The 11,473-nt window shown below is 39.8% G+C and overlaps 1 protein-coding gene across 3 annotated transcripts in view; it reads right to left on the bottom strand.

The window, feature by feature from the left end:
• Nucleotides 1–510: 510 nt before the first annotated feature.
• clcn5b (chloride channel, voltage-sensitive 5b) overlaps nucleotides 511–11,473 on the bottom strand; it is a 34,094-nt gene continuing 23,131 nt past the window's right edge. For 2 of the 3 annotated variants that reach the window (XM_033983547.2, XM_033983546.2), the window contains exons 13-17: nucleotides 8,323–8,465; nucleotides 8,104–8,253; nucleotides 5,770–5,875; nucleotides 5,114–5,330; nucleotides 512–1,154 (exon numbers count right to left, since the gene is read on the bottom strand). In XM_033983547.2, the coding sequence (XP_033839438.1) occupies nucleotides 1,064–1,154; nucleotides 5,114–5,330; nucleotides 5,770–5,875; nucleotides 8,104–8,253; nucleotides 8,323–8,465 (707 nt within the window). In that variant the 3' untranslated portion in view covers nucleotides 512–1,063. Of the gene's footprint in view, nucleotides 1,155–5,113; nucleotides 5,331–5,769; nucleotides 5,876–8,103; nucleotides 8,254–8,322; nucleotides 8,466–11,473 lie in introns of all 3 variants that reach the window. The other variant, XM_055228838.1, reaches the window with a different exon arrangement.

The raw sequence follows: 11,473 nt of genomic DNA, 5'->3' as shown, positions 1-11,473 counted from the left end.
TAGTCTTAATTTAGTCCTAGCTTAGAAATGGCTTGGACGTGGTTTAGAACTGGTTCAGACCCTGGTTTAGTCCTGGTTTAGTCCTAGTTTAGTCCTGGTTTAGATCTTGTTTAGTCCTGGTTTTGTCCTAATTTAGTCCCGGTTCAGACCTAGTTTAGACCTGGTTCAGACCCTTTGAGAGCTGATTTAGACCTGATTTAGTCCTGTTTCAGTCCTAGCTTAGTCGCAGTTCAGTCCTAGTTTAGACCTGGTTTAGATCTGGTTCAAACTTGGTTCAGACCCGATTTAGACCAGAGTCAGTTCAGTCTGTCCTAATTTAGATCTGGTTTAGTCCTAGTTTAGTCACAGTCCAGTAATAGTTTAGACCTGGTTTATTCTCGGTTTAGTCTGTAATTATAATTATGAAATAGTTTTACAGTGTGTTACTTTAGCACAGTGAGGTAAATGTGTAACTAAAACCATTGTGGTGATATGAAGTTGAAGAATTACACAGACTCTTTATTTTTAGTGAAATAATTTACTTGGACAAACATTACATTACATTGACATAAATTAATATCATGATTTCTCTCAGTTTACAGCCCTTTTCACAGTGGCGTTTTGACCATTTTAAGTCTTAAACTACTGCTTTTTACATTCGCTCATGATGATCCACGTTACCAGGTCCTCCATCAAGTTCTCAGGATTTTGGAGTGTAAGTTTTCAGATCCTGCTCGGAAAAATCAAGTCTGTTTTTTTGTTACCCGGAGGCGACAAGAAATTTCACACAACCAGGGAGGAGGAGGGGTGCGAGCCACGCTCCCACCCCACAAAAGGTGCACTTCGCCTGGGCACGTCCGCTCCACAACAGCCCCGGGGCCTCCAGTATTTCCAAACACTCGTCTCACTCGTCATCTCCCAGATCGTGGAGTGGTTTTCGGATGGTTTTGTGATGGGGGAAAAAAGTCATGCTGGTTTGAAAAAAATCTCCAGTTCTGAAATGGCAAAAGTGCAAAATGATCTCGGCTGCTGATCAGGTAAACTTTGGTTCTGTTGGTCGGAAACGCTGATGTTTTTGGAACCGTTAGTTGAACAAAATGGAGTCTGGGTCTCTGTTGGCGATCTGTGCCATGTGTTTTAAAATGTCCTTTTTAGTGATGATGCCCAAAAGTCTCCTACGGAAACAGAAAAAACGAAATACATTAAGGTTAGCCATGACATTGATGGGTTAATTTTGACCAATAAACATTAAAATTTACACAATTCATGGTGTTTATACAAGAAATTAACGACGCTGAACCTGATTTTTACCGTCTTTTACGTGAAAAACAGAATTAATTTATCTCAAACATTTCGCAGTGGGTGGTAACTTATGCATTCTGAGCATCCTAATTATTCAACACGAGTTTATAAGCGTTTTTCACAACTCTCAACGGTAAAACTAACACCAACTAGCATGCTAACGCGCACGTCCTCATTCTCAAGACAGTGAAATGCTTTATAATTAGATGCAGATAGAACGCCGTGGACTTATTTTGACCTCAAGAGCTGCTCGCTGTTAGCTTGGACAGGCAAAACGACGCTCTGGCTTCTAAGAATTGTGATAAGAGCTTATAAACTCATTGTGGTGAATAATTAGGATGTTCGGCGCATGTATAAGGTAAGCGAGGAATAACTTTGGACCACTGAAAACCTTTTTTTCACATTTTTAAGATAGTAGACATCAGGTAAAGCACCAAAACATGAAGTCAAAACAAAAATGTTGATAGCTGCTTCACTTTAGACTCCACAATAAAATCAGACTAACAGAAGCACTGAACGTTAGCGAGGGGTTTTCAAAGTCCCCAGAGTTTCGTATTGTCACCAAGAGAGATATCGCGAATTGTTCAACTTAAGATAGCGTGGGAAAAGTGGACCGGGCCAGGAAATCTAACTATGCCCCTCCTTCACTGACCCCTGAAGCAATGCATTCTGGGACAATATAGGTCAGGTTCATGTGACATCACAACATTGTAGAATCTCTGTAGTTTGAACGGAGCTGGAGACAGGTCAGAATATGGTGGAGTTTGTTGTTTAACTGTCAGATTGCAGATTCGTTGACCTGGTTTATGGGTAATATCTCTGTGAGGACTGGGACGATCCACAGGAAACAAAAACTGACAAAGTTCAGCATCTTCTCTGACACTAAAGGTCCTAAAAGTCCTATATCACACAAAATTGACTCTTGTGAGCTTTAAGCAGTGTTATAATGCTGTTACCTCCTCAAAAACACACCTGGACTTCTGTTGTTTCATTCACACATTTGAGTAACACTTTATTATTAGTCTGTACATCTCCAAAGCTCAAGATGCTGTGAGTGTTTACTGTTTGAGAGAAGCTTAAATCTGCAGGTTTGTGCGTTAAAAATGTGTGAATGAAACAAAACACAACCCCAGGTCTGTTTGTGATGAGGAAACAACGGCAGCCTATAGTTAAATCAAAGATAGCGTGGGAAAAGTGCGCAGGGCAATGAAATTTAACTGTCTCCTGATCAGACGCGGCCCTTCTCACTGCCCCCCGAAGCAATGCATTCTGGGACAATGAGGCCGAGCAACCAAAAGCACAAGTCGGAGCTTTCACTGCCTCGAGCGAACACTCAAACACAAGCATGAATGAGTAAGCCTGCGTTCCGTAAAACATTCTCACAAGACTTTTCTGGAAATAACCGTGTCCCTGTGTGTCAGATGCCCTTCCTGTGTGTCAGATGCCCTCCCCGTCTCACCATGGGGTCTTACTCTGTGTAACAGCTGCTAACCCTGTAGCTTAGACTCCACAAACATGTTCTAAAACACATGGGATTCTTAAAATATCACAACTTTAACTGCAATTTGTCTTTTTGGAGATATTACGGTGTTGGCTGTAATGTTCCACCATATGGCATTAACCTTCACTTTCTGGCATTTCCTGAATTATGACCTGACCATGACTTGTGTAACTTGACCTGTTGTAACTTCACCTCGTCTCCATGGAGATAAGATACATTTTGAGCCACGCTGCGGAACATTCCAAGCAGAGCAATAACATCTCCATGACGATTAGCAGGTGGCAGACCCTCCACTAGAAAATGTTTCATAATGCACCAATGACAAGCCCAAAAATCTTCCATAAAAAAAAGCAAAAAACTGCGACTTTACAGAATTCTCATCTCCATGTCAAACAGCAGTTTTCCAAAACAACTGTAGTAAAGGAATTATTCTATATAAATATTCAAATGTCCATTGCAGTCAAGCTAATAACAACAATAACTATCATGCTAATGTGCACCTACTGACAATAAATCGCTTCATAATTAGATTCAGACAGATCGCAGCAGACCTTTTTTGACCTCAAGAGCTGCTAATACAATACATCTGCACTGGGGAGGTCCACTTGATGCTCCTTTAGACCTGTCCTCACTCCTGCTTCTTTTGAGTTCGTTTATTATTTCTCAATCGTCTTCGTCACTTGTGGATTCACTCCATTCAAACTTTGAGTCGATTTAAACCAAACGCCTCCAGCTTTCCCTGTCTTCACCTCCTCTTCTCTCGTCGCTTTCAGGCTGAAATGCTCTGGCCAAGACCATTCGAAGAAACGCTCTAGAACAAGAAGTCCTGAGCTCGTGTCGACAACGATCTGGGTTTTTCTGTTTGGTTTGAAATCCCCACAGCACCTTTAGGCGATAACTTCACGAGACTTGGATGAGTGTCATACAGCGCTGTGAAGCCAAAGGAAAAGAAAGTATAGGCTAAATATTATTACAGACGATGGAAGTCTAAAGCTTTAGTCTCTCAAACGTTTCACATCAAAGAAAGGATTTGGCTTCCGAGTACGACCATATCTAAACCAGGTCTATAAAGGGACTATTCCAGGTCTAAGGAACTAGGAACAGGTCTAAAAGTGGACTACATCATTCCCAGCGTAGTTCTAAAAAAGAAATTATCCAAATGAGGACAAATCTACAAACTGAAGTGCTGTCCAAGCTTGAATCACAGTTTGAGAAACGTAGATTTAATACTAGTATTAGGATTATAAACCCAATTTACAATCAGATTTTGCTGCAGAGTTTTAAGATTTGCTAAAAAAAATGTACTAAAGCAAGAGTCCAGTTACTTAAAAAAAATATTACTCAAGTAGAAGTAAGTGGTTCAACTCAAGTCAGAGTAAAATGTATTTGGGGAAACTACTATTCAATTCAGACTAACTGTAAGAGGAACTGTCTATATGTATCTTATTTATATTTTCAAGTTAATGTAAATAGAAAGACAAAATCTGGTATTTTACAGAGCGATAACATCTCCATGGAGACCAGCAGGTGGTGAACGCTCCACCAGACAAACCTTTCATAGTCCACCTTTTAAGGAATGACCCAGTTACAAACCCAGACCCAGAAATCTCCTTCTGTACGTTTGTGGAACATGTGGGGCTGGTTGGAAATTGGGCAATCCATAATGAAATCACAGCTCTTGTTTTAGTTTATTTTATTTTTTTACATTTTAAACATATTGTGTGCTTCAAAGAGAGGCCACAGAGTCCAGTGTGATACATGAGCTGAGGGTCCAGATAAGGATGAGTTACTATGTTCTTTGTCTGTGTGCTGTATTAACTCTTTCAATGTGATTAAGAGTCCAACGAGTGGATTTAAGCTCTTATATTCTTTTCTCTGTGTAACCCTGTTCTAATGTGAGGACATGTTCCACAGAGGGGCTTTAACCCTGTTGAAAATGACAAATTAAAGACTTACAAGTTACCGTACTGCGCTGTTCTTGGAGGGCCCTGTTTTAGACGTAGTTTAGTCCTAGTTTATAAACGGTATAGTCCTTCTTTAAACCTGATTTAGTCCTGGTTTAGTTCTTGTTTAGACTCAGTTTCGATTTTGTTTAGTCCAAGTTTAGACCTGGTTCGGACGCCTGGCGGTAGTCTGAAAACCAAATTCTTCCTATGTGATAATTAATCTGGTTTTACTTTATTTGTTGTTTTAGGTTTTGCACTAGTAAAGCAGTTGTGTTTGTTTGTTTTTCTGTGCCGCACTTTCGACATGATGCATTGAACTACATGAATAAAGTGGATTGGATTTTATTTCTCATTTTACTTTGCACGTTTTCCCCGGTGTCCTTACCCGTTGTGCGTGACGAGACACTGACGCAGCCCTAGTTTCCTGAAGATATCGACGGTGATGTCCATCGCGGTGTGATCGGTGACGGTGAAGGGGCTCAGGTCCATGATGCCGCGGAGACGCAGAGGGGGCGGGGCTTCCGGAGGCTGTGACGGCGCGTGCTCAGTGAAGACGACTCGCGACGCACTGACCACGCCCTCCTGTCGCTTTCGGGCGTTATCTGGAAAACCGCAAGGGAAGGCAAGTTTATTAATACAGCATGATTTGTACATAAATTCAAAGTGCTTTACAGAATAAGAAAGACACTCAAATCATAATACAACAAAACAGGAGGAGGTCCCTGAAGTCCTCAATACAACAGGGACGCTCATTAACATTAAATAATACACAAAATCTGGTATTTTCAAAGGATAGACACAAAATGACACTGAACTAAAGCCGTATCTGAAGGAGAAGTGCGAGAAACACAAATGTCCAAACCAGGAAGTAAAATTATAAACTTCATAAAACTGTCAAAATAGGAAAAACTAGGAATGATTTTTAGCCAAACCTTAAATACATTCACGTTAACTATGTTTTAGTGAAATGAATGAGTAATCAAACCTGTCATATGCACATTAATACTGTCATTTACCAATTTAAGCGTGTGTTAAACTGACCTATAGAGATAAGCAGGTCTCGTCTGAACACAAATCCCACGAGCCTCTGAGACTCTGAAGAGACCACCACCGGGAACCCGCTGTAATGAGTGCTCTCCACCAGGGCCTGCAGGGGGCGACACAGAGGGAAAATCATCAATATTCAATACAATCAATACAAACAAAGCTGTGCAGTGTAGATATCCATTTAAACCTGATTAAGTGCACAGCCTGACTGGTAAAGCACTAAAATCTCCACGGAGACCATTTGTCAAAAAGTTACATAGTGCAACTTTAAAGAAAATGGATGCAAGATCTGTGTCCCCAGATACGAGGTAAACTTGTTCAAATCAAATGTAGCTTATACTGATAACTATAATGCTGATTTATTCTTAGTTACAGAAACATCGGCCATGATGGACCATTTATTTATGTTATAATTTGGTTGGTAATTGAGGTTTGTTTTGGTTGAAAATGATCTAATCCGAAAGCAGAATGAGCCTCACATTAGTCTCTCATTTGGGTTGCCAGTTTCAATGCTGAAATTCAGTTGGCTTAAACTTAAAAGAATCATCACTACCGAAACATCAGCACCTGCAGCCAATTATGAATCAGTGCTAGTGCAGCCTTTGCAGCTCCGTGAGTGAATTCTGAAGGTTCTGAGCTTTCACATGAGGCCTGTCCAGACTAACCTTTTTCTACCAACCACACTTTCTTCGTAATGGCATTTCTGTTTAACTGGGAATCTTATTTGGGAAAAGTTTCACCACTAAAATATGATATAAAGAAGTACGATTCTGACAAATGTTGTTAATGTTTATGTGTAACAACAAGTCAACACAGCACCGATTCTCTGTGAAGCTTTAAAACGGCTCTGTAGTCCGTATAGAACTTATTTTGCATGAGGCAGCCGATCTTGACAGCAAATAACACAACCTGGACAGCCATGGCAGTGCCCACAGCAACTTCTGCAATAAGGTGAATACTGAAAATGAGAGACACTTGTATCTTTAGGTTAAGACTAAGGTTAAAAGCACAGGACACACACAGTTCCTTTAAGATCAACATATTCCTTTTTTGCACTGTTGTAATGATGACTTTTCCATATACGTACTTGTCCTTGGTCGTTTTGTCAGATATTTCTAAACATTTGTTCAAACCTGGATCTGCTGTAGAGTGACTGATATTTTGGCTGGAACTTTTGGACATTGTGAATATAGAATTACTTTGCGTTGAATGAAAAATGTTCCATACACCATAGGAAAAAGTGTAGATATAATGGAATAAAGACCGTATACTTATAAATGTCATTGACAAAGTAGTTTTTCGTTTCGGACAAATCTAAAACATGCTGTGCTCTATTGGACTTAATATTTGAGGTGAACAAGCTCATAGGGATTTTCATGTTTAAAAAATGACGTGCTTGTACTGAGGGATTAATGCGTGTGGTGTATAGAAGACTGGAGTACTTATGTGACCCTGTCTGACAATCCCATACAAAAAAATAATAACATTTCTCACTTCTGAACACATTTAATGGGTTTTGGCTTTTTTTTTGGTATTTTAGTGTTGTGTGAAAAAAATAAATTAACTTTTGTTTATTTATACTGACAGAGAAGACTTTCAACTTTGTGCCAGTTTTTTGTTTCATGTGGATAGGCCCAGTAATTACAGAGATATTAACCATAAACCAGGTCAGTTCTGACTTGTCTCCAGCTTAGTTTAGACTATTGATACTTAGCATGAACATTACCTAAGGGGTGACACTAATTAGAGGCGCTGTTCTGTCTGAGGCGCTGTTACTCAAGCTAGACTTTATTCTAAGCTTTGTTTTAACACATCAATAAAAACTAACTTGGAGCTGTTTTTGTACTGGTGAACAAGTCCCAAGTCCCACTACTTCACCTGAGCCTCACCAAACACACCGTATGTATCTATGACCATAACTTCATAGATGCCACATGCTTACATTAACATGGCTAGACATGTTTGTCGTTTCCTCCTTTAATTGTGGTAACTGTTTAATTGTGGTTGACTGTGGTAATTCCCTCTGATCTGGTGCAGCTTGCCATCTACTGGTAGAAGAGTGTGGGAAGCAGTGAAGCTATGAAATAGGATTTATTTATTTTAGCCATTAGCATAGGTATCCAAAGGTACTGAGGTCCATGTTTAAATGCCAATAACAATATAATAAATGCATAATATTAGATCTTTAAACATTTTGGCAGTGTTTGCTAATATGTGCATTGTGTCACGATGGTAACTGCTGATTCCTCCACAGACATATATGCAGAAACCCCCAGCGTGACGTCACTGCGAAGCATCAAAACCACAGACTACGGTAGTGTCGTTTACCTCGACCTCTCCGAGCGTCATGCTGTCCTGTGTGAGCATGGCCAGAGGAGGGTCGGACCTGCGCGGCCTCATCACGTCCACGGCCAAACTGTTGTGCTCAAACTCCTCCTTCGCCTCCAGGAACGGATAACCGTTTAGTCTGATGTGAGCCTACAGACACACGGGGATATGTCAGCGTGCACTAAAATGTATTTATTACTATTATTAAACCTAAATTACCTCATAGATTCCCTCCCGTCCGAACGCGTCTGCCACCCATTTACTGGTCATGGTCGCTGCCATCAGAGGAACAATGTACTCCAGTCCTCCGGTCAGCTCGAACATGATGACTACGAGAGACACGGTCATACGGGTGACGCCACCTGCAGGAGAAAGAGAGGAACTGCAGTTGAGAGTGCAACCAGATACCCACAGTTGATTTAAGTAACATTTTAATTACATTACATTACATTTCTATGGGGTATTAAGTGCTAACACATAACCTATTTAGATGTATTAACATGTTTTTAATGCTCTGAGTCCTCCCTCCCTTTGCTCTCCACGCTAAGTCACTCCCCCTTCAGAGCGCTATCACAACGCAATCAGCATGCATCTCGCTAATGAAACTTCTGCATATCGCATCAGGTTTGTCAAGTTGTAGTGTATCGTTTTGTATCCTCCTTTCGTATATTTATGAAAAATTACCACGAGGGAGCATAGGTTACGGAGGCTTGTGGGCGGAGTCTCATACAGAATCGTACTGCTAACACGGATGATGTCTAAAACCTCCTCAGGCCCGTTTCTGATGAGGGAGCGACGTTATATCATGGTAGAAAGCTCCAACAATACCTCCTCTTTAAAGTACAGATTTTTTGCCGCTCTACTGCATTTATCCTTCTGTGACTAAATGAGAATCTGCAGCTGGAAATAACACATTAAAAACACAAGAATAGCATTATGTCACAAACAGACTCCACATGTTAAGATCAGATCAAAAGAACAAAAACACATCAGGAAATTATAAACATCACGAGAATGAGAATGTGAAGCAAATCCTCGCTCAAGAAGTTAAAAAGCATTTATTCCAGTCAACAAATTATAAGAAACTTTGTGAAACTTAGTAAAATAGCCGCTCCTACAGCTGTTTCTTGCACCGCTCACAAATGTTCAAATCATTTCAGATTGTCAACATAGAGTTTGTGTCCTTTGTAAACTCACTCACAGTAGGAAGAGGAACCAAAACTTTTACTCAGCTAAGAGTACTGCTACACTGAACAATATATCACTCAAATAGAAGTAAAAGTATGAAGAAAAAGTACTCTGAGAAGTGCAAGTTACACAAGATCAGTTCAAACCAGGACTAACCCAAAATGGCCCCCGTTTTAATATGAAACCTTATGGTAACATTTGGACACAGATGTTTTTACCCAAACAAAAGTATGTCAAAATAAATTGTTCCTAATCACGCGCTGTTATAAAGAACAGGCTCGTATAGAAAACATTTAAACGTATTTACTCTGGAGTTTCATCAAAGCGTTTTAAATAAGGAAGTCTGTAGGGCTGTGGGCTAATGTTGATGTATAGTCTAATAACAGAGGAAGCGTCTGGACCTCCTGATCTGTGGAACTGTGTTTGAAGAGACGTGGACATGCGTGTTGTATGACAAATCAGGTGAAGGCTGCGTGTGAGGGAAACTGGACTTAATAATAATAATAATAATAATAGGTCTTCTTTAATGACATACACGTTAGTTCAAGTTACTCAAAACATGCTACTTTTTCCTCCAACAAAAGCAGGACAAGGACAAAATGTTAAACCCATAATATGTACATTTTTAGCCCGAAAATAAATTCTCATTTTGGTTGTGTTTATTGCACTGACAAACATCCCTCCTTGCCATGAACAGGTTTGCATCTCCACAAACCTGACTCCTTGGAAATTATGTTCCTTTAGCTATAATATAATATCAATCATAATCCGTCTCCTCCGTGCCGTGTCTCCTGTACAGTACGGAATGTGTTCAGACAAATTTACATAAATGTTAGATCGCAGTGTGACTCTGAAGTGCTGTATGTTTGCGAGTTTTCTTCCCGACAAACCCCACAATGTCGATGAAACGCTAATGTCTGCCTGAGAAAAGTATATAAAGTGTGTGGTGAGAGGTTTTACAGCCTTAAAACATATATAATAATTGTAAAAAATAAAGCTCACTACTCGATTTCGCCTATTACGGGTTATTTTTAGAACATAATCCCCGTGATAAACGAGGGACGACTGTATTGCTGAAGTAAATCTAGACAATAAACAATAATATTGAAACCAAACCATGAAGGAAAATTATCCCCTCCAAAAATTCTAAATGTACAAAATAAAAAAAAAGAACTCCAATAAATAAATAACAAAATGAAACACTTAAGTAGTTAGGGTGCGTCCATAATGAGTCATGGAAGCTCGTAATTCAATAATTGGTTAATTTTTTTTTGTACCACAGTGATCCACTGGTGTTAAGAAAAAAGGATCCCCGCCATAAATATTAACCCCAAAAATGATTGGTTCATCTGTCATGTATTGAACAATAAGTGACATGACAGGTCTACGCGCCATCGCCAGAAAGTTACATACTGTACGTTTAATAATAACAGTAACGCATTACACTGTTATTATTCATTCACTCCACACTCGGTAGTGATAAACAAGTAATGTAGCCACAGCCGCCCTGGGACTGAGGCTGCCACCAACACATACGCACCACGTTTATACTAGACAAGGTGGGTGCAGTGCTTTTTCTAAGAACACAACGACAGAACTTTATCAGAGCGGCCTGTCACGCTAGGAAATTTTGAAGCACAATATATCGCTTGTGATAAACGATAATACTGAAACTACTTTACGCTACTTACACAATTAAAATACAGCAAGATAATCCCATTTTTAAATAGACAGTCTCATTAAAAAGTCTGAGCTGCAGATAAAGAGCAGAATGAACTAACAATTAGCTACAAAAGTCACTTAATTCAACACACAGCTCAAATCTTATCGCGTTACAACAAAAATAGTCAAAATCTTGCCAGTTTCGCAAAGAAAATGGACCCACAATAAACTCTGAGCTTCAAAATATATTGTTACAGATTTCATGTATTGAATGATAAGCCAATATGTTGATTATCGAGACAGGTCTAGAAATCGATCCACTGCTCTAACCACTGCTTTGACCACACTTGCAGCTGTGTCCCACCCACGAACATAAACCCCGATGAGGATAATTTTACAGTGTGTTCCGTGCAGCAGTTTGCATGTTGTATTTGCTACTAAAATGGCCGCCTACCACAAACAGCTGACAGCATTCTAAGATGTTTCCCACATATTTTCTCCATTGTGTCGGCGTGCACCC

The sequence above is a fragment of the Periophthalmus magnuspinnatus genome, chromosome 18, assembly GCF_009829125.3.
Source record: "Periophthalmus magnuspinnatus isolate fPerMag1 chromosome 18, fPerMag1.2.pri, whole genome shotgun sequence".
In the NCBI taxonomy this organism is placed as follows: domain Eukaryota; kingdom Metazoa; phylum Chordata; class Actinopteri; order Gobiiformes; family Gobiidae; genus Periophthalmus; species Periophthalmus magnuspinnatus.
This window is presented reverse-complemented; position numbering and strand designations above follow the sequence as displayed.